This window comes from Pteronotus mesoamericanus, unplaced genomic scaffold, assembly GCF_021234165.1.
Source record: "Pteronotus mesoamericanus isolate MK-2021 breed Mesoamerican mustached bat unplaced genomic scaffold, CSHL_Meso_final contig_639, whole genome shotgun sequence".
NCBI classification, from domain to species: Eukaryota; Metazoa; Chordata; class Mammalia; order Chiroptera; family Mormoopidae; genus Pteronotus; species Pteronotus mesoamericanus.
The window spans coordinates 328,324-351,928 of NW_026555223.1; the positions used below are offsets into that span (position 1 = coordinate 328,324).

The following is a 23,605-nucleotide window of genomic DNA, read 5'->3' on the forward strand; positions in this document are numbered from 1 at the left end:
GTACCATTTCTGGGCTTTTACAGTTCCCTAGGCCCCCCTTCCTGGCCCTAACACATCTGCTTATGTCCCCCTGTTCTGCCATGACCCCTCTGCCAGGGTGCCCCACCCAAGCCCTGAGCCCTCTCCCTGTGCCCTCCCACCCTGCCTCCCTTCCCACATTGAGCCCATTGCCTATGTCCCCCATCCTGCCCTGGCCCCTTTGTCTTGCATTCTTGTCCCACCCTGACCCTTCTGCCTATGCCTTCTCATCCTAGCACTATCCATTCTGAGCTGTCACTGCCTTGTGACTGGTCTGTCTCCCCTCTGGAGTGAAAGCTGCATAAGGTCAGGGCACAGGACTATCTTGGTCACCCCTGTATCCTCAGCATCACCCAGCACAGGCTGGCAAAAGTAAAAGGTTCAGTGAAAACTGGTTGAGTGACTATTAAATTTGTTGAATGGCTTAGCAGTCTGGTGGGCGGGAGCAATACCACGGGAAAGAGAACTTTCTGAAAGAGTATTTAAATTGATCCAACGGGAGTGACCTACTTTGGAATGCTTTTAAGACATGCCCGTGTTATGCAGGCTTTTTCTACTTAGTGTGACACTTGAAGATTGCAGGAGGTAAATATTCTGAAATACAAGGAACTCTTGTTTTAAGAAGGGAAATGGAGCTGGGCCACGGCTGTGATTAAATCCAAACACAGACAAGCACAAGCAGATCTTAGACGTTCACGTGTATGCAATGTGGCCCACGTGCCTACCTACTACACCAAAATACACACAAAAATATCTGTACACTCATATATAGTTACCAGTGGTATATATTACACACAAATGTGAATATACAATCACACATCAGGTTGGACACAGAGACACACATGTAGACATCACCCAACAGGTATATCCCAAGACATGTACTCATGTTACCCACTGACAGACACAGAGATCGGCATGCACTCGGGCACATTGGTAAGGATATGCACGTACTCTGATGTGCACTCACACAGATATGCATGCATGAGCATAAACAGGTATGGATACCCACTTATGCACCAACACATACTCCACAAAGACAGATGTAGGCATGAATCCATTCACTTATCGACATGGACATGCTGACACTTACATGCACTCAGACATTCACAGACACTCCAAGCATGTACCCAGGATGACACACATACTTAGATGTATAAATAAGGATAAACATGATGACAGAGGCATCTAGGAGAACCCATTGGATAGAGTGACACAAACCTAAAGAGATCCAGGAGCACTCAACGGTGTTGAAGGGAAGGCTTACTTACAGGGAAGGAGAAAGTCGAAGACAAGGGGATCGCAATATAGAAGGATAAAGGGGCAACATGCTATGCAGAGCTCCATGTCCATCCAGAACATCCCGAGGTTCTAACCCTGACACACCCTTCTTCAGAAACTATCCAATCCACTGTCCCTCCAGGAGGCCACCCAGACAATCAGTTTCTTATTCAGATTCAGCTGCATTGAGGAAGAAATGGGGAAGGAGGTTCCCCCCAAACTTTATGTCTTCCTTCTTTCCCAAATGAAAAGCTCTGGGACCTTTAGACCAGCAAATGTAAAAGCCAAAATGGGGTTTAGCGAACCTTTCATCTACTTCCTGCCGCAGATTAACAACAACAGCTGATATTCATTGAGCATTTACTGCTGTGTATATCACATGCATTAACCCATTGACTTCTCACCAAAATTGCCAAGGAGGCAAGTTCTGTTCTTGGCCCCATAGGCTCCAAGAAGTTAGATTAGTGTTCAAGGTCACACAACAAAGAAAGGAGAGGAAGGAAGGAAGGAAGGAAGGAAGGAAGGAAGGAAGGAAGGAAGGAAGGAAGGAAGGAAGGAAGGAAGGAAGGAAGGAAGGAAGGGAGGGTAGGAGGGAGGGAGGGAGGGAGGGAGGGAAGGGAGGGAAGGGAGGGAAGAAGTAAGTTAAGATTCTAATCCATTTCTTAATCTTGCTCTTAACCATTGTACTATCCATCCAGAAAGGGTAACCGAGGCCCAGTGAGGGGAATACATTTTCCTGGGTTCAGCATGAGCTCTCTCTTGAAGCCTACCTCAGTCTACCACACACTGGCATATATCCTACCTCTGGGAAATAAGGCATATGATGTCAGACACTGATCACTCATTTCATGTTCCAGGGTCAGAAACAGGGCCAAACTCACTTGACCTCAAGTAATTCTCCCAGTCTTGGCCCCTCACTCTCTCCCCACCCAGCTCATGGCAGCCTGTCTAAACACTTGGGGCCCTTCCTGATGCCAACTTCATTGAGAAACAAACTCCTCAAAATCCTACCTGCCTCCTTCTCAAGGAACAAGGTTGGGAAAGGAAGGGCCCAGGCTTGAGGCCAGCCCAGGTGCAGGGATAAAAACCACACTTTTGGTGGTAAGCATGCAATAAAATATACAGATATCAAATTATAATGTACACATGAAATCTATATAAAGGTGTTAACCCATGTTACCTCAATTTTTTAAAAAAAGACAAAAAGAAAGATTAGGGGATTGCTACCGGCCAAGCCAGTGCTAATCCTCCTTCCCTCCTCTTCCCCCTCCAAAACCAACAGCTTTCCTCTCTCTATTTGTTCTCTACACTTTGTTCCCTCCTTATAGGTCTGAGAGTTCAGTGCACTAGAATGCTTTGAGCAAGATGCCAGTCCTGGGAGTGCCAACCTCACCCACTTGCACTCACCAGAGATTAGAGGTGGCACCTGAGCAGGGTGATCTAAATATCGGAACCTGGCCAGTGCCCATCTGGGGCCACTCTCAGGTCCACATGGGACCAATCTCAGCACTTGCCTGGTGCTCATACCAAAGCCTGCTGGGACCAGTCTCAGAGCCTCCATGATGCCTCTGGAAGCCAGACTCAGAGCCCTCTCGACACCAGAGGTGGTTCTATTACTGTTCTCTTGGTATCAAGTTCAGTGTCAACTTATTTTGAATTCTAGTGTCTATGTGGAGACAAGCTCAATGCTAAAGGAATGCCCTCTCTCCCTAGGGCTACGTGATGACAATAGCATAGCCTACCAATGATGATGCCATCTCAGCACCCACCTGCTGCTAAACTTGGTCTCCTCTCGGCCCCCAGGGAGGGCTAGGCCAGTCAATGGAGAAAGAAGGAGAGAGAATTTAAAGCCCAGCTCCATCACTTATTACCTGTGACCTCCAGCTAGCGGTTTTATGGAGTCTTAGTCTCTTTACCTGCAAAGTAAGAATGATAATGACCCAGCCCTATACTTACAAAGATCTGGTAAGATCCTGCATACAGACTCAATCTCTGCAGTTAGTGCTCACCAGGGGGTAACTGTCCTTATTATCAAGAAAGAATGACAGTGAGAGAAGGACAGCAGTCACCCAGCCTTTCTCTACTCCTTCCATCAGTATCTCAAGGCCCACCTCTGTTCCTGACTCTGGAGCTTACCCAAATCTCTCCTGACATAGTTCCCTTTGCTTGCTAATAACAGCACTGATAAGCCAGGAATCATCCATAAAGGCGACTTCACACACCCTCAAATATGACCTTTCCATGGGTGGAAACCCAATCTCAGAAAGGGGGAATAAAAGTGTAGAGCAGGAGAGACAAATGTGCCCCCTGCCCACTCTGTTTTTTACCCTCAGTTTACCCATATGTGAATGTGGAAACATTAATAATACTAACAATAAAAATAGAAATAATACAATCAACTTAATAGGCTTCTATAAGGATCCGGGTAGGGAACAAATGTGGCTCTCTGTAAATTATAACACTCACACAGTTGAAATTTTTTTCATCCTGTATTGTGGTTGTCATCACTATTTCTCATGTCTTGGTCCATCCGTCTGCTGCCTGAGACCATGAGTTACCACTCTTCTCCAATTCTGTGGGAAGTTCCACTGAATTACAGGTCTGGTCTTTTCCAACCAGAGTTGGGCAGTTCTGTGACATCCCATCGAGACTCACTTTGAGGTTGCAATGAGAATGCTCAGCATCAAGAAATGGTGTTGTGTCCAAAAAGAAGCAGTTCAGCATCTGCAGTTGGGACCTGACTCCAAGATCCAGCTGGATTCTTCATATACAGGGTCCAGGACTAATAACGCCCCCTTTTATATTACAAAATATTTTATTAAAGACTATAAACATATAATTCTGTAACATAACAATATCACACTCAAGCACACCATATGACATTTTAGGCAAAATGTTCAAATTAAAACTATAAATGGTTACACCCATATTATTACCGCACCAACCACACTCAAGCAGGCCTTGCTTCTGCTGGACACTGTATTTCTCCCCACAGGAAGCCCACATCCACAGTCAGGTTGCTTCTTACTTCAAGACCCTCAAATCCATTCCCTAGGTACTCTTATCCATTCCCCAGACACTCTCATCCTCGGGCTTTTAAATGTATATCCTTCTTGAGCAAAAGACCCCCAAACCCAAGCTATACTCCTGTCTAATTCCAATATCCTTAAATTTTTTATTCTTCTATCCTGAGACACCAAAATCCACAACTTGAGTAGAAGGGTCTTCTCACTCTGAGGCCCCAAATCCCAAGCTCAGGGTTCACACATACAAGTATTACAGAATCTTCCATTCTGCAATTTCTCTACTGTCCCCCCAAATCCACAGCCCTAGGCAGGCCCCAAGAAGGAGCCACAAATCCAGCCTTGGGCCCGCTCCCTGTTAATCTGTCCAAGAGTACCTGCCCCCTCTTAAGTTGGCTGTATCCCAAACTAGGCATGTGAGCACAGCATGGGGTATATTTTGGAGGTGAAATGAGATAATTATATAAACGGAAGCAAAACCCGCCCTTCTCTTCCAGGCAGTATAAAGGCAAACCATCCCAGCCATCGCCATCTGACTGTGACTCTCAGTGCCACCATGCTGGCCTCAGGGCTGCTTCTGGTGGCTCTGCTGGCCTGTCTCACTACAATGGTCTTGATGTCTGTCTGGAGGCAAAGGAAGCTCTGGGGAAAGCTGCCTCCCGGCCCACCCCCGTTGCCATTCATAGGGAACTACCTGCAGCTGAACACAGAGCGGATGGTCGACTCCCTCATGAAGGTGTCAGGAGGCAGGGAGACGGGAGGCTGTGTGGGGCTGGGGGCCTCTGCGGTCTGGCTGGGACCTTGTGGTAGGGGATTGGCAAGGTTGGGCCGAAATCTTAGGAAGGGGGCAGTTTTGAAGGTTTAGTATCAGGGTCCTAAACAGGAAAGACCAGATCGTGGGGTGTCCAGCCCCTTGACTGTCAGAACTGGGCACAATGCCCGCCATCCTGTGAGAGCGGGGTACGGAGGCAGTTCAGAGCTGGGGCTGCTCCCTCCCACCCCTCCCACCCCGCCACCCTCTCCATCAGATCAGCGAGCGCTACGGCCCAGTGTTCACGGTCCACCTGGGCCCGCGGCGGATCGTGGTGCTGTGCGGCCACGAGGCTGTGAAGGAGGCTCTGGTGGACCACGCGGAGGAATTCAGTGGGCGAGGCGAGCAGGCCACCTTTGACTGGCTCTTCCAAAGCTATGGTGAGCGGGATCCTGCGTGGGAGGATCCGGTGTGGGAGGATGTGGCCTAGCCGACTGGATGGCCTCGGTTTCCCCAGCATTCTTCTCCCAACCCACCCACCCGCTCGAGGCTGTGTCAGAGCCCTTCCTCTGCCTCCAGCCCTGTTTACCCCCGTGTCCCCTCCAACTTGTCTTGCTGTTTCTGCCCCGCCCCGCTTCTCTCTGCCCCACCTCCCGGTTCTCTCCCATTAGACATCTCCTCTCTCTCTATCTCGTAGAAGCTCTTGGGGTTTTGCTTTGGAAGCCTGGCCCTCTATCTCCATGTTTCTTTTGGCCTTATTCCCCTTCTCAGTTTCTGTGTTTCCCCATGTTTCTCTTTCGGTCTCCCTGCCTCTCCTTTACCTTTCTCTTAGAATCTCACGTTATTTCTGTTTCGAAAGCCCCATGCCTCCGTTTCCTGTAATACTCTCCTGGGTCCAGACCCTCTCTGTTTCTCTGTACGTGCTTTTCTCCATTCTGCACCTCAGTTTGAGAATCCTTCTCAGTTTTTCCTTCTGCCTCCCAGATCGCCACATGTCTCACTTTCCCTCCTCCCCTCCACTCTCTCTGCATGTGAGTGTCTCCCTATCACTTTACTCTGTGCACCGACCTTGCCCCTCTCCTTCTGATTTCCTTCCACCTCGGTCTGTCTCTTCCGGTATTTCTCTGAGTGCCATTCTCGCCGCACCCCCGCCCGCCCGCCACTTTCTGGCCGCGACCCTCTCTAAGCCCACTCCCCACTCCTACCCTTCCTCGCCAGGTGTGGCGTTCAGCAACGGGGAGCGCGCCAAGCAGCTCCGGCGCTTCTCCATCATCACGCTGCGGGACTTCGGCGTGGGCAAGCGCGGCGTCGAAGAGCGCATCCAGGAGGAGGCGCGCTTCCTCCTCGAGGCCTTTCGGGAGACGCGCGGTGAGCTGGGAACCCGGGGGTACGGGGGGGAAGAAAACAACCTGCCCAGGGTTCGGAGGAGGATACCACTTACACGGACACGCGTGTTCTGACCTGGGAAAGGGACTGGGTTGGCGGAAGGCGTTCCTCGAATCTCACGCTGCATCAGACCACCACGCTCACTCTTCCCAATCCCTTTCTGCTTCCCCACCGCCGGCCACCTGCCAGGCGCCTTCATAGATCCCACCTTCTTCCTGAGCCGAGCAGTCTCCAATGTCATCAGCTCCATTGTCTTTGGGGACCGCTTTGACTATGAGGACAAAGAGTTCCTGTCACTGCTACGCATGATGCTGGGAAGCTTCCAATTCACAGCTACATCTACAGGGCAGGTACCCGGTCCCAGCCTGGTTCCACCCGGACCCTACCACAACCAGCCAACTGCTCTCCCACTGGGACACAGGGGCCCCAAATCCTATCCTCCTCTACACAAGGTCCCCTCAGAACCAGCCTTCTCGCTTGGGCAACTCAACCCAGGACAGGAGGCCAATATCCACTCTCCAATACCTGGATATCTCAGCTCTACTTCCCCTACAAAAACAGAAAGGGGAGGAAGGAAGGGAGGGAGGGAGGGAGGAAGGAAGTAAAGAAGGAAGGTAGAAAGGATAGAAGGAAGGAAAGGAGGAGAAATGGAAGAAAGGGAGGGAGGAAAGAATTCTAGATAAGTATCCCAACCCAGCTTACCTAAATTCTAAGACAAGGGGATTCACACTTAACTACATGAAAACTTAGATATCTTTTCCACCCAGCCCCATCTAAATACCTAAACACCAGGACAGGTGCCTTTAAACCAGTGCCTCCCTTGCCCTGAGATAAGTCCAGCTCCCCGCAGGGGATGTCCACCAACACCTGCCGTTCCCTTCCCTTCTCCTTGTCCCACCCTCAGCTATATGAGATGTTCTACTCGGTGATGAAACACCTGCCAGGGCCACAGCAACAGGCATTTAAGGAGCTTCAGGGGCTGGAGGACTTTATAGCCAAGAAGGTGGAGCAGAACCAACGCACGCTGGATCCCAACTCCCCGCGGGACTTTATTGACTCCTTCCTCATCCGCATGCAGGAGGTAAATGCCAGCCACCAGTGCTGAGAGGTCTGAACACCAAGCAGAGCGAAATCACGCTGGGAGTGGGAGAGAAAGGGGCCCATTCACTTTTCCCACTACATCATAATAGTCCTCACCACCCCAATGAATTAACCATCACTGTTCTCTCTACTGAGCCCTTACCCACGGGCAGGACTTGTGTGTGCAAATCATCACAACAAGCGCATCTATAACACTACCGTGCACCGGGCACTATTGTAAGAACTTTAGGGTATTCACCTACTTAACACTCACGCCAGCTCTTGGAGGAGGCTCTACTATGACCTGAATTTTAGATGTGAGGAAACTGAGGCCCAGAGAGCATAAGTGCCAGGCCTGCAGTCACACAGTGAGGCAGCAGGGGAACCCAGCTCAAACCCTGGTCTCTCAGACTCTAAGGCTGGTACTTTTAGACAGGGTCCCCTCTCATTCCCTGGGTATCAGGTCACCTGTGTGGACAGGTGACCTGGCTTTACTATGTGACATTGGAGGGTGCCCACTCCTAGCTGGATGTCAATGTCCTTTCTGTGAAGAAAGGAGACGGGGCTTGGTGGAGTCTGAAGTTCAAGGTGAAAGGATCAGGGAGTCGGTTCTCCATAGTAAGCTGCAAGGCTTTTAGTGAAGGAATACTATGCAGCTGCTTAAAATTCTGTGTTTCAGAAACTCTCTTTGACTCTCTCTGACGCATTCTGTCACGGTCTCTCTTCCTCTCTTTCTAACACACTGCCTGTCTCTGCCCTTCTCATTCTAAATATTTCCACAATTAAAAAGCGGCAGGTAGTCAGCAGGGTAAAGAGTGTGGGAAGAGCATTAGGGGCAGAACCAGCAGCCTGGGGAAAGGCCTGGCAGAACTAGGATCCCTCTTCCCACTTCTGGTCTGACTCGATGAGAGGTGGGTCCAAAAGAGAAACCCCAGAAGGGCCCTGAGAGTGTGGGGGCGTGGACTGGGCCTGAAGCTGTCCCTCCCTGCAGGAACAGAAGAACCCCAACACAGAGTTCTCCTTGAGGAACCTGGTAATGACCACACTGAACCTTTTCTTTGCGGGCACCGAGACAGTCAGCACGACCCTGCGTTATGGCTTCCTGTTGCTCATGAAGCACCCAGACGTGGGGGGGTAAGGCTGGAGGGGGCAGGGAGGTGAAGGCCACAGACTCTCAAAATTCCTCTGAGCCCACTGCACGTCCTCACCTCCCTCAAATCCCTGGACCCTCAAACACATACTTCTAGACAGAGACTAGGTGATGCTATTTAGCTAAGAAGCACCAGCCAAGTTTCATTAGCTGTTAAAATATTGAAACAGTCTGAACTGATTGGGCATCGCTCCTGTGCTGAGCCCACCAAGGGCCCGCTACCTGCCGGTCCAGACCATTCCCCAAGGCTCCACCCTTGCAGCTTCCCCCATGATCCGGGTACAACCAGGTAACAGGACCCTGTGCCAGCAATGCTATGGACAACCAGTTTTGAATGATCTACGTCCATGTCACACACAGATGGCATGCGTGTCATATATGCAGTTGTACACATTTGGGCTATCATCCCTGCCCAGAGACCCCAAGGTACCTAAACGTATTCTCCTCTATCCCCCAGCCAAGGTCCATGAAGAGATTGACCGGGTGATTGGCAAGAACCATCAGCCCAAGTTCGAAGACCGGGCCAACATGCCCTACACAGAAGCAGTAATCCACGAAATCCAAAGATTTGGAGACATGATCCCCATGGGCCTGGCCCGTAGAGTCACCAAGGACACCAAGTTTCGGAACTTCCTAATCCCCAAGGTGTTGCCCTTACCGGTCTACATGGATGTCTACCGGCTCCCTGTGACCCAACACCCCACACCTGTTAGATGCTTCCCACTGCCTGACTCACGCCCTCAACCACGGACTCCTCAGTCACATAGCCCTTCAACCTTCCCACTCAGGGACACCTGAAACCCAGGGGTACCCAAGACCTCTTGCCTCAGGGAATATGAACCCCATGTCTCCCAAATTTCATGTCTCAAGAGACATTAACCTCACTGCCCCAGGACTGCCTGCCTCACACACATGACTCGCATGGCCCCCAGACACCCTGCCTTCAGAGACATGACCCCACGTCCCCCAGACCTTCTGCCTCAGGAGACACAGACCCCATGTTCCCCGGCCTTACTGTCTCAGGGGATAACTGTCATGTCCTCCAAAGCTCCTACCTCAGAGAAGACCCCGGCTCACCTGCCTCTCATTCCTCCGCACCTATGGCACCCAGATTCACACTCTAACTCCATGCGCTCCCACCATACCCATTACGCCTCCAGCTTATCAAACCCCCTCCCACCTCCCCACCAGGGCACCGAGGTGTTTCCGATGCTGGGCTCCGTGCTGAGGGACCCCAAGTTTTTCTCCAACCCTCGAGATTTCAACCCCCAGCACTTCCTAGATGAGAAGGGGCAGTTTAAGAAGAACGATGCTTTTGTGCCCTTCTCCATTGGTAAGAGACCAGTATCTGAGGCCAAGTCACCAGTCACACCAGCAGGGGCCCCTTCATCCCAGCTCCCCTCTCTGAGGTGTAGCCTAGTATCTTTCTCCAGCTTGGAAGTCCCTCTTATGATCTACCCTACAGCCAACCAAGACGACCCTCATAACTACCAAGGACCTAAGCCCAGGCAAAGGAAAGGGATGATTGTACCCATTTCAGAGATGGGATGAATCAAGGCCCAGAGTGACTCAGAGATTTGTTCAAGGTCACTTCAATTCTTCAGATTCCTAAGAAGGAGATGACGGCACAGCAGCCATATTGGTGTGTTTCAGAGGAAGGGCCGTGTAAATTCCCAGTGCTACATCCTCGTATGGCTCACTGCCTCCCATGCACAAGGGAACCTTAGGCCGAGAGAGGTTTAGGGGCTTCTCCAAAGGTCTCTCAGGCCACGACACACCACCCCCTCCTCCCCGGGAGAATGCAGCCGGATCGGGAGAGGAGAGGTGGCCGGGAGCGCAGGCCTCATCTCCTCCCACCCCGTCTGTCTTTTCAGGAAAGCGGTACTGCTTCGGAGAAGGCCTGGCTAGAATGGAGCTCTTTCTCTTCCTCGCCACCATCATGCAGAACTTCCACTTCAAGTCCCCGCAGTCACCCCAGAACATCGACGTGTCCCCCAAGCATGTGGGCTTTGCCACCATCCCACCAAACTACACCATGAGCTTCCTGCCCCGCTGAGCTGCCGCTGTGACTGGAGCGCACCTGCACCTGTGCAGGGCTGTGGAGGAGCAAACGGGGACGTGGGGTGGCCTGGGCGGGGCTCGCGGGAGGGGCAGGGCTATGAGCGGTAGCCTCGGGGCTGGAGGAAAGGAAGGTGCAAGGTGGACAGGAGAGAGGGGCTGTCTGTCCACCTTGCTGGAGATGGAGCCTTCAGGGCTGGGATGAAGGGAAGGGAAACCTTACACCGTACTATGAGTGATAATAAAAACAACAGCTATTGTTTATGAAGTATGTATCTGGGTCAGCTCTGCGCTCAAAGGCGTCGCACACTCGCCGCCCTTAACGCTCGCACACCTATGAGACGGGAACGGGGTTTGTGCCCATTTTACGGGTGACACAGCTGACACGCGGAAAGCTTACGTGTCCACCTGAGATCCGACAGAACACAGTAAGTGCTCAGCAAGTACTCAACACACATCTGCGCAGGAATGGCTATCCTTAGCCTACGGTACTTTGGGTAGGTTCTTAAAAGGCACCCCTTCCTCACGGAAGAAACCGCAACTTAGTATATTATTATACAATACAAGCGGCTCTGTCCAAGGATTCTTCCAGAGTCCCAGCTGGCAGCCAGGCTGACTTCACTCCACGCACTTGCCCACACTCCTGCCCATTCGTGCACACTTTACATGCCAGGGCATACGTCACACACACATCCCCACATACCAAACACAGTGGGATCCGATCAAAGGGAGACCGGGAAAGAGGAGTCAGACCTCTAATGAACTGGGTGCACGAGAGAAGCACTTCAGTGAACGCTGGGAGAACTTTGGTCATAGCACAGCCGTGTACAAGTGTGTGTGCCTATGTGAGCACGCAGGTATATCCCTGCACATTCTCCTGAGTGTATGCACGAACTCATCTGCTGTGAGTTTCTGGAGGTTTGGGCTCCCTCTGACGCATCTGGGATCTGCTGTAGGACCCAGCTAAGAGTCTCAGAATCACCTGCTTACTCTCAAATACTTCAGTGTGTGTTCCCTTAGAAGTGACATCCTCGAGCAGTGCACACGCTGAACATTCACACACATTGGACTTAGATTTGTGTTTCTTAAACTAAATGCTACGCAGACCTCCTCGGCCCACCCCCAACAGAAAGCTTTTTGCACCTGAAGGACCAATGACTGAGATCAAGTGAGGGGAATATCTGGTCCTCTGGACCCCGCAAGTTTTATAATGGGCTACGAATCTCCAGTTTCTCAGTTTCCATTATCCAAGTATAAAGCATAGTTTTCATGAATTGGCTGCTTCCTGCTCACTGGAGAAGGATGAGGATGGATCCATAGGGTCTCACCCGTTATTACTGCAACCACACTTTTAATGGCCCAGTGTCCGAAGCAAACCTTATCTTTCCATGTGCACGTCACGGTAAGAGGCTCTAGAAACTGCAGTGGGAGGAATCTTCTTTTTTTCTTTTTTCTTTTACATTTTTATTCTATTTTTAAATTTATACATCATGTTTATCCTATTACAGTTGTCTCAATTTTTCCCCCTTTACCCTCCTCCACCCATCCCACCCCTATCCCCCACACCCACAGTCAATCCATGTCCATGGGTCATTCATACATGTTCTCTGTCTAGTCCCTTTCCCTTCTTTCCACCATTGTCCTCTTTCCCCCTCCCCTCTGGTCACTTTTGGTCTGCTCCATGTTTCTGTGCCTGTGGTTTATTTTGCTTGTTAGTTGATTTTATTGAATAGAGTCCATTTATAGGTGAGATCATATGATATTTCTCTTTCATCAACTGGCTTATTTCACTTAGCTTAATGTTCTCCAGTTCCATCCATGTTGTCACAAAAGGTAGGAGTTCCATCTCTCTCTTCCTTTCTTTTGTTTGTTCTTTCTTTCTTAAGCACAGATTGATTTTATTTAGTTTTTAAAATGTCAAAGTTAATTATAAAATATTTTTAAAAATTAAAACCATTATAAAGTCTCTGCAATTAAACCAACATGACACCAGCACAGAAATAATCAAGTAGATCAATGAAATATAATGAGCATTCCAGAGACAAACACATATGTCTAACAATATAATATATGATTAAGTTGATATTTCAAATCAATGGGGAAAAATTAGGCTTATTTAACAAATAAGGTGTATACACCACTATACTTGAAATAAAACAAATATAGAGCCCTATATTGCACATTATACAAGAAATACTCAGGTGAGGTAAAAATCAATATGTAGAATCTAAGGAGTTTTAAAAGAAAATTGAACTAATACTTTTTATTACCTGAAGTAAAATATTCAACCCCAGAAGGTATAAAGGAAATATTGACAATATGACTATATTAAACATTTAAGACTATATAGTGATATACATATAAAAAAGTTAAAGGACAAGGAATAGAGTAGGAAGATATTTGCAACATATCTAACATATGGTTAATAGGGGATTTTTTAGCAAAAATTTCTACAAACCTTTAATCAATAATGGATAAAGAGTACCAAAGAGTCATTTAAAGGTTTTTAAAAAAAATAATAGAAATAGGCAAGAAATATACAAAAGCAGGTTTATTTTCAACAAAAAATAAAGGAATAATTAAAAGAACACATCATTGTCACCATCGGATTAATGAGTATTAAAAATATTGGTAATATCAAGTATTGGCAACTCTGAAAGGAACTAGGTATTCATGGAAAATTTTCTTCATCTTAAAGCAGTCCCTTTAGCATATTTTGCAGTGCTGGTTTGGTGGAGGTGAATTCTTTTAGCCTTTTTTTGTCTGGGAAACTCCTTATTTCACCTTCCATTTTAATTGAGAGCTTTGCTGGGTAGAGCAGTCTTGGTTGCAGGCCTTTGCTTTTCATGACTTGGGATATTTCTTGCCATTCCTTTCTGGCTTGCCGTGTTTCTGTTGAGAAGTCAGCTGCTAGCTGTAGCAGGGCTCCCTTATATGTTACTACCTGTTTCTCCCTTGTTTGCTTTAGGATTCTCTGTTTGTCTTTGGTATTTGCCACTTTAATGATGATGTGTCTTGGAGTGGGCCTCATTGGGTTCCTCTTGAAAGGGACCCTCTGTGATTCCTGGTCTTGTGTGACTTTTTCTCTCCTCCATTTAGGGAAGTTTTGCATCATGACTTTTTCAAACAGGTTTTCTATCCCTTCCTCATCCTCTTCTGCTTTTGCTATCCTTATTATATGGATATTATTATGTTTCAGGTTGTCCTGCATTTCCCTCCATGCCTCTTCATACTTTTTGAGTCTTTTTTCATTTTCTTGCTCTTTCTGGGAGCTTTTTTCTACCTTGTCCTCCAGCTCGCTGATTCGGTCCTCGGCTTCATCTAACCTGCTTTTGATTTCTTCTACTGTGTTCTTCAATTCAGAAGTTGTATTCTTTATTTCCTCTTGCCTCTTACTGATAGTTTCTCTGTCCTTTTTCATGCTAATATAGTTTGCAGTAAGTTCCTCATAGTTTCCCTATAGTTTTTGGTAATTCTCTCTGAGCTCACTGAGCTCATTGAGCTTGTTTAGAACTGTTGTTTGGAACTCAATATCTGATAGTTGACTTGCCTCTATTTCATTTAGTTCTCTTTCTGGGGATTTCTCCTTTCCCTTCGAGTGGGGCATATTTCTTTTTCTTCCCATTATTTGTGAAACTCTTCTCTTTTGCTTCTGCTTCTTAGGTTGATCCGTCTTGATTTCCTGACTTTGTGGTGTGAACTTCTATGGTTGGAGACCGCTGTTTTTACTTTCTGGATCTGCCTCTGATATTGTCAGACGTTGATGCTGTCTGACCTTAGGCAGTCTGTTCGAGACGTCCAGTAATCTACTGTTTGTGGCTGTCTCCTTCAGCTGTTAATCTAGTCACTCTGCACTCAGCAGGCAGCCTTAGACAGCTCAGGGTATGGGCGGAGTCCCTCCTGGGGGAGGAGTTATTGGGTCCTCTCACACTGCTGCTGTATGGGGGAGGAGTCCACACTGGGATCCCATCAGCTATTCTCTCCATTCTCTCCCCAAAGCCTCCATCCCCAGTCTCTCCTCAAGTGTCGCCAGAGGTCTCTGCACCTTTAGCCAGGGATCAACTGTCTGTGGCTGCCACTCTGCACTCAGAAGACTGCTTAGACAGCACAGGGCAGGGTGGAATCCCACCTGGGTGTGGGGCTATTGGGTCATCTGACTTTGGTGCTGCTCAGGAGAGGTGGTTTCTGCCTGAGCAAAATGGCTGCTGCTCCATGGGGAATGAGTCAGCACTGAGATCCCACCAGCTACTCTCTCAGTTCTCTTCCCAAAGACTCCCTCCCCAGTCTCTTCTCAGGGTCACCAGCCTACCCTGCCCCGCCTTTGCTGGAGACCAGGGTAAGTGGCTGTGAATACAAAATATGCATTGACTCTTTAAACGGCTCTTTTCATCTCCAGCTGCCTGTCTCTGGCAGAGAACAACCCTGCCGCTTTTTGTAGCTGGCTGTTTTCTGTGTACTTTTTGGGCTCTGGTGTTGTGGGCTAGAGATCCCTGCATTTGGTTTAGACCCCATTCTTCTCAGGGGGATCCATCTGGCCATTACAATATCCTCCTAGTGCTGCCGCCCGTGGGCGCCCCACCCGCCTTCTCAGGTCTGTACCACACTCCTTACCAGTTAGATTGCGCTAAAGCCGATTCTTCTGTCTCCAAGGTCACAAGGCCCCTCTCTCACTATTGTTCAGTTGTTTGTTCCAGGTGATTTCTCCACAATTTAGTTATAATTCCAGGTTGGTCCTGGGAGGAAGTCAGTGTGACTTCCACTCTCCTCTGCCATCTTGAATTCTAAATTTTTTAATATTTTATAATTAACTTTGACATTTAAAAAACAAACTGCACTTAAGAAAGTAAGAAAGTAACAACTCCTACCTTTTATGACAACATGGATGGAACTGGAGAATATTAAGCTAAGTTAAATAAGCCAGTTGATGAAAGACAAATATCATATGATCTCGCCTATTAAGATAAGTGGACTCTATTCAACAAAAATCAACTAATGAAAAAATAAACCACAGGCATGGAAATGTGGAGCAGACTGAAAGTGACCAGAGGGGATGGGGAAAGAGGACAATGGTGGAAAGAAAGGGAAAGGACTAGACAAAGAAAATGTATGAATGACCCATGGACATGGACAACAGAGTGGGAATTGACTCTGGGGCTGGAATGGGTGGAGGGGTGCAAAAGGGGGAAAAACTGAGACAACTGTAATAGAATAAACATGTTTTAAAAATTAAAAAAATTATAAAATAATATATTGGAAAAAATGAATTAATAGCAGTACAAAATTCTGAAAAAAAGAGAATAGGTGGGTATCTTGAGTAATTAATTGACTAAATGAGGTATGTGATTGTATTTATTACATATCTTGGAAACTCTGGTCATAAGAATTAAAAGAAATTTTTGAAGTTTCATATTAGGACACTTTTATTTTTAAGACAGTTTAAATTCAATGTATAATGACTACCATATTTCAAATTTTTCGTACTGAGACTGTTGTTTAAAAATTATGTGAATCTTTATGCCATATGTGGAAGGTCGTCAAAGGTTTTCAGCCTCCTCCCAAAAGACAGTGCATGTGAATAGTTACAGTCAATGGGCACTTGATATTAATGTGTTTGTCATGAAACAAGACTTTTGGTTTTTGGATTTTGGGGTTTCCTGATACCCCCCATCCCTATGTCTGGCCTGTGGAAAGCAACTAAAACTGCAACCCAAGCTGTAATGAAAATGTTTGGAACTCAGTGTATTATGAAACACACAGGGCTCTGGTGGTTTAATTACCTCACTGTTGACTTTTTTTTTTTTTTTTTTTTTTTTGGCCTACTTGTAGAATAGGCAGGATAGAGTCCAACAGATACGGTTTGAGTCTGAGCACTGCTACTCTTTAGCTATGCAGTTTTAAAAAATTTTTAAACTTAAAGATATTTTTATTTTAGAGACAGAGGAAGAGAGGGAAAAGGAGAAGGAGAGAAACATTGATGCAAGAGAGAAACATAAGTTAAATGCCTTCTGTACATTGGTTGACAGCATTTTGTTAAGTGCCTTGACTGGGGACCAAACCTGAAACTCAGGCATATACCCTGACCTGGAATTGAACCAGCAACCTTTTGGTTTGTGGGATGATGCCCAACCAACTGAGATACACTGGCCCGGACTTAGCTGTGATTTGTGGGTATGGCACTCAATGACTCTGAGACTAAATGTCCTCACTTGCAAAATGAGAATAAAAATAGTAATTTAGTCCTATGCCACTTAATGATGGGGATATGTTCTGAGAAATGCATCATTAGGCAATTTTGTTGTGAAAATAACATAGAGGGCACTCACACAAACCTAGATAGTCTAGCCCAGTGATTTTCAATGGGTGTGCGGCAAAAAAATTTAAAATGTGTAATGCCTGACTATTTAGTCAGGGGCACTGACCTCTTTTCCCTTAGATTGTCAAATAAAAAAAAAAATGACAACAGCCAACACAACAACAGCCATCCAGAGTGAATGAATCAAAATTATACCTATCCTTATCAGATTAGCAAAATATATATATTTTTTGGCATGCTGTGGAATTTTAGTAATTAGTTTATGTGAGCCATGAGATGAAAAAGATTGAAAATCGCTGGTTTAGCCCACTGTACATATAGGCTCTATGGCACAGCCCACTGCTCCTAGGCTGTGACCCTGAACAGCATGTCACTGTACAAAACAACATAACATTAAATCAAGCACAAAAGAAATTGATGCGATCAAGAGACATAGTAAACATGAGATGTATGAGGCTTCTGCCAGTTGTACACAACATGCTGTACTACCATCAAAGGTGTGAAATATCATATCCCTTTTTGGCCTGTGTAGAAGAGAAGACTACTTGGGAAAAAAGCTAGATTATTATAAACTTAATAAAGCAGTGATTTCAACCCAACATATGTTTCAGATGTGGTATTTTAGTGATGCAAATCAATATAGCTCCAGGAAACTGGGATGAATGTACTATGGACATGGCAAATACTTTTTTTTCCTCCATTCCAATTTTCAGAGCTATGCCAACATTTAAACTTTTGTATAATGTGGTCCACAGAGATCTTGGTTTGAATAGACCTCTCAGAATTGCCATAGAATACAAAGATTTTTTCCTGATATGAATGACCAATAAAGCACAATTAATGCAGAGTTAGCACTCAATTATCAGATGCACAGGTGATCCATACTGTGATCTTACTCAGCTTCTGCCCCAGCCAGCTAAATTCTTCCATAATAGGCCCATAGACAAATAGTGTCAGGAGTAAGTTTATGTGTGAGATGAATAACTTAGATTTAACCTCAGTGAGGCTAATCCTACTACTTCCAAAGCTGAGAGCCTAACTTGCTACCAGCAAAGACCAACACTGAGCCTCTGATATAGTATCGTTCTTCAAGGGGTACCAGCAAGCAATTTAGTGAAAGATTGATTCGGGGTGTCCAACATTTTGGCATTGCTGGGCCACACTGGAAGAAGAAGAGTTGTCTTGGGCCACACATTAAATATACAAAGAGTAATTAAAACTGATGAACAATAAAAAAGGTTTAAGTAAATTTATGATTTTGTGTGGGGCTGCGTTCATAGCCATCCTGGGCCACATGCGGCCCATGGGCTGCAGTTTGGACACCCCTGGTACATTAAACCCTTTGCAGGATGGAGAGGGTAGCTATTTTTCCTTACTGAAAAAGACACATACTTGGCACATGGATTTATCTTTCTTGCCCATAATGTGTCTGTCAGCATTGACATCCAAGGACATCCAGTGCCTAAAGAAGGCATTATTGAAAATTACATTATACTTAAATATTGCTTTCAATCAAGGAACTCATTTTACAACAAAAAGTGTGAAAATGAGCTTTTGCCCATGGAATTCACTGGTTTTATAATGTGTCTCATTATGCAGAAGGAGTTAGTGTGATGGAATGGTAAAATAACCTTCTAAAACCTTTAAAGACTTAGTTGCTATGTCAATTGGAAGATCACACCCTGAAGAATCCTGTTCTGTCCTATAGAATTCAGTAGATTCTTTGAATAAGTGACTGATAGGTGGTTCTATTTTTCCTGTAGGATTCAAGAATCAGTGGTGGAGTTGGGCATGTTGCCTTTGTAGATTTGTGTTTTCTTTCTTGCAACTTTAAGCTCTGCAGTTTCAGAGGTCTTACTTCTCAAAGTAAGGAGGAAGCCTTACTTCTGAAAGAAGGAAAGCTTTCAACATGAAACACTGTGTTGGTTCAATTGAAAGATTTACTTTCAGATTGTACCTTGACATTTTGGGTTTCTCATCCTACTATACAATTGGTCAAAGAAACACTGTTAGGTGTGGCGGGTGATACTGACTGGGAAGGACAAATTGGATTGTTGATAAGTAGTGGGGCATGAAGAAATATATCTATCACTTATGCAAGTCTCTGGGTACCTCTTAGACCTTCCATGTTCAATAGGAAATGTTGGGAAACACCCGGCCCGGTTTCAGAAGCTGCAACCCTGCCGACACGCTGGAGGGTCCCAAGGCTCGAGATAATCAGGAAGCTTTGGAGAAACAGGCTCCTGCGGAGACTTGGCCTGTCCCCCGCTGGCCAAGCTACCCTCTCCATCCTGCAAAGGGTTTAATGTACCAGGGGTGTCCAAACTGCAGCCCATGGGCCGCATGTGGCCCAGGATGGCTATGAACGCAGCCCCACACAAAATCATAAATTTACTTAAAACCTTTTTTATTGCTCATCAGTTTTCATTACTGTTTATATATTCAATGTGTGGCAAGCTATCTCTGCTTTGCCATGGCTGGTCAATTAGCCCATGACGGGTAAGGGACCTCGCACTGAGGTTTTCAACCTAAGACGGGCGTTGGCCTGATTTTGGCAGCAGATGAGAAATTGGGGGACACGGAGTAGGGGCAAAAAGGCCCCCACATCCCTCGGCTTGGCTTGGACATGGCCAGAGTCCTCATTGCAGCCGAGAAACAGTCTCCTCATCTCTTGGTGGTTCTTTCCCCCACCTGGCTCAGGCTTGAAACAATGTGGGGGCGGTGCGGTGCGGGGGAGAAGGGCCAGCCTTAAATCAGATCTGGCGGATCCCGGATAATCAGGCCTGAAAATAAATTCTATAGAGTGTGTTCTGTTCCTCCCTCAAATCTCTGGTCAGCTCAAGCTGCAAAGGACATTCACATTATTTACATCCCTTTCCTTGTCGACATTTGCTTTTTTTACACCTTTTACCCTATATCTTTAAGACACCTTTAAGTCTACTTCCCCCTTATTGATAGTCTCTATGGTTGATTCTTGTTCCCTCTCAGACCCATGTAAATCACTGATTTCCTGTCACTTGTTTTCCTAAAGGTATCTATTCTCTGTGAAACTTATCTTGCAAATGTAATGAATATACATATGCTTTCCTGTTATACCCCACTGATAAGATTTTCATTAAGAGCCTTGGTAGAAGGGGCAACGGGGCCTTTCCCATCAGGGGAATGCGACACAGCCTTCTCTGGTAGAAGTGCCCCCATCTGCTCTCCCGGCAAACAGAAGTGTTTGTGCATTTGTGTTTGTCCCTCTCAACCGTGACGACCCCTGGACGGGATCTGCGGGTTTCAGAGCCCTGCTCCCACCTCAGCTGGCCCCAGACGGTTTCCCTCAGGTTTCAGGGAGCACTGCGCTCTCTGCGGTACTCTCCCTTGGCAACGTGTCCCCTATAGCCAGCCACGCAGTGCAACAAGGAAATGTTAGTGGAAAATTATAACCACAAATAAGCTGTAACTATTGAAGATTCAGGTGATTCAGATATAAAATTTTTGGTCATACCACCTGTAAATAACAGCAACCAGCTAATGTTCTGATTGAGGGAAAAAAATCACACAGTTGGTAGTGACAGAAGGAAATGGAAGTGTCAGGAGCTGGGAGAATGTGGTGGGGCAGTTTTCCAGTCAGGCAGGGTGAGGATAATGTGCCAAGGTGCCATTGTTTCAAGGTATAGGGAAAAGCTTGAATTTTACCAAATTTGGGTGGGGAGTTTCTGAGATGGCAGAAGTGTTGTGTTGGGGGGACTGAGCAGGAGTAGCAACATATACCATGGAGGGGCAGGCAAACGGATGACCCCTGGAGTCCTTGATTCCTCCTCCCAGGGGATTCTTGGAGGACAGGTTTGTTTATGAACGATCTCTGGTCTCAGAAGGAACCAAGCCTAGACAGACATTAATCATTGTCTTATATAGATCCATGGTTTTGCATACAGACTGCTTGGGGTCAAATATCCCATTCAGCATTTACTTGTTCTGTGAATTTGAACAATAATTTCCTCTTGGAGCCTTAATTTTTCTCTTTATAAAATGCACATAAACCAGGGGTGTGGAGCTGGCTAGTACTGATTCACAAGCGCCACTGCATGTCTGAACTCTGCCCTTTACTGATTTCATGTCGTTAGTTTGAAATCAGCTGTGGTGGGAGTGTTTATACAGCTGAAAGAGGCAAATGCTGTAAATCAGCGCCTTTCCCCTCCCCACCAAAAGCCAGCTGTTAGACACTCCCCAGTGCACCACTGATACTGCCCACTCCACTCAAGTTTGTTGTGAAGACACAGTGACATCACAGAAGAAAAATGGTTTCGTATCTATGACATGCTCAGTTAATGTTACCCTTATCATTATTATTACATGTGTAAGAAAAAAATGGTCACTCAATGATTTTTGATCATTATTATTATTTGATTGTCATTATTAGGGTAGGTGCAGATTAGGATTGGTGTTGGAGTCTCAGGTCAAAGGGCTCACCTTGAAGGAGCCTGGGTTGATGGGACATATATGCAGTTTTGACATTGTATCCCCTGCAGCATGATAGACAAGAGCAAGCGTTCTGCAGCCAGACTGCCTGTGTGACTCAGGAAAGTTACTTAACCACTTTTTGTCTCATGTTATTCATCTGTAAAATTCGGGTAATAATAACAACTTCCTTTTGGTACTATAAGGATTAAATGAATTCCAAGGCACAAAGCACTTAGGGCAGGAAGTCCTCAGAACATGTAAACTGTTCTCCAAGCCCTTTGAATCTGGTCTCAATTTTGACCTAAAAGTTTTGAGTGAAGAGGCAGAGGTCATCATTATCCCCATTTCACAGAAGGGAAAACGGTGGCCAGAGTGGGAACTTGGATTATACAGGGTGCTGTGACTGGTGCTGGGCTAGAGCCCAGCTCCTCTTCCTTCCCCAACCAGGCCTCTCAGAGGTGCTTAGGCTTCCAACTAACATCATGAGTTGGGATTTCTGTTAAGTGGGGAGTCACCCTTCAAAGGTTTAGAGCTGGATATGTGCAACAGTTTGGACAAAAAAGGGCAGAGACATTGGTGGCTAGAAGATGATTCCTTTCAGCACCTCTGCTGAAGTCTATGATCACACCTGCTTTCTCTTTTCACTCTAGGGTTACAGGGATTAATTACCCCTTCCTCTTCCTATCCTGTTCCTGCCGGGCAGAGGCCTAGTAGTCAGTGAATTGAATAGCCTTCCTCTGTGATGAGCCCTGAGTTTACAGAACCAAATTGAATCCAGCCACTTCCTTCCCCATAAGAAGTGGGTGGGAAGGACTTTTGACAGCACTGGGAAGAAAAAACAGGTTTTTTTTTAAAAGACTTTATTTTTTTTAGAGAGAGGGGAAGGGAGGAAAAAAGAGGGAGAGAAACATCATTGTGTAAGAGAGACATGGATTGGTTGCCCCCTACAGGGGACCTGGCCCACAACCAAGGCATGGCCCTGACTGGGAATCTAATCAGCAACCTTTTGGATTGCAGGCCAGCACTCAGTCCACTGAGCCACACCAGCCAGGGTGGAAATACCAGCTTTTTAAAATAGACACCTGCAATTCTGAGGGACCTTTTAACATGGTCCCTAAATATGAGTGAAAAATAATCCCTGATTCTAAAATGTAAAATGTCCTTCATGCTAAGAGTTACAGAGTTAATGATTTCAGATTCTTATTCTACAAATATGAATTTTAATATAATCATAATACAATGATCAAACACAGAAAATTAACATAGATACTCTATCTACGACTCTAAAGCCAAGGAGCACTGGTGTGTTACAGCAAACCCACATGGTTGCTGCAGGGTATCTTAATTACTTGAGGGAAACACAATGGTGCTAAACATATGTTAGACTCCCCCAGACTACAAACTGGAGTAGTTCACAGTTTCAACAACAGATTGAGAAAAAAGCTTTTTTGATGTCCTCATACATTTGTAAACCTGGGTTTTCAGGGATTGCTCTGATCAAAAGCAAGTGTCACAAGAAAATAATCGTGGGACAAGAAATGAGAAGTTGTGCAGTGCCAAATGCACGAACACATTCCATTAGTAAATAATCATAATTATTTAAAAATGAAATAAAACATTGTAAGTATATTTTATTGGTTATGCTATTACAATTGTCCCATTTTTTTCTCCCCTATATTCCCTTCCACCCTGCACCCCCACTCCCTCCAGTATCCCTCTCCTTAGTTCATGTCCAAGGGTTGTACATATAAGCTCTTTGGCTTCTCCATTTCCTATACTATTCTTAACCTCCCCCTGTCTATTTTGTACCTACCATTTATGCTTCTTATTCCTGGACCTTTTTCCCCATTGTCCCTCCTGCCCCTTCCCACTGATAACCCTCCATGTGATCTCCATTTCTGTGATTCTGTTCCTGTTCTAATTGTTTCCTTTGGTTTTTTTTAGGTTCAGTTGTTGATAGTTATGAGTTTGTTGTCCTTCTACTATTCATAATTTTGATCTTCTTCTTTTTCTTAGGTAAGTCCCTTTAACATTTCATATAATAAGAGCTTGGTGATGATGAACTCCTTTAACTTGACCTTATCTGGGGAGCACTTTAT

The 23,605-nt window shown here is 46.1% G+C and overlaps 1 protein-coding gene across 2 annotated transcripts; it reads left to right on the forward strand.

Moving 5' to 3' along the window:
* Window positions 1-4,825: 4,825 nt before the first annotated feature.
* On the forward strand, window positions 4,826-11,012 carry LOC129076630 (cytochrome P450 2A13). Of its 2 annotated transcripts, none has more exons than XM_054580747.1 (9): window positions 4,826-5,055; window positions 5,348-5,510; window positions 6,289-6,438; window positions 6,646-6,806; window positions 7,361-7,537; window positions 8,528-8,668; window positions 9,143-9,331; window positions 9,878-10,019; window positions 10,561-11,012. In XM_054580747.1, the coding sequence occupies exons 1-9, from the start codon at window positions 4,876-4,878 to the stop codon at window positions 10,740-10,742; spliced, it is 1,485 nt and encodes a 494-aa protein (XP_054436722.1). In that variant the 5' UTR covers window positions 4,826-4,875; the 3' UTR covers window positions 10,743-11,012. The 2 variants fall into 2 exon arrangements, with proteins under 2 accessions (XP_054436722.1, XP_054436723.1); XM_054580748.1 differs by having other exon boundaries at window positions 6,646-6,763; window positions 7,360-7,537.
* The last annotated feature ends 12,593 nt before the right edge of the window (window positions 11,013-23,605 follow it).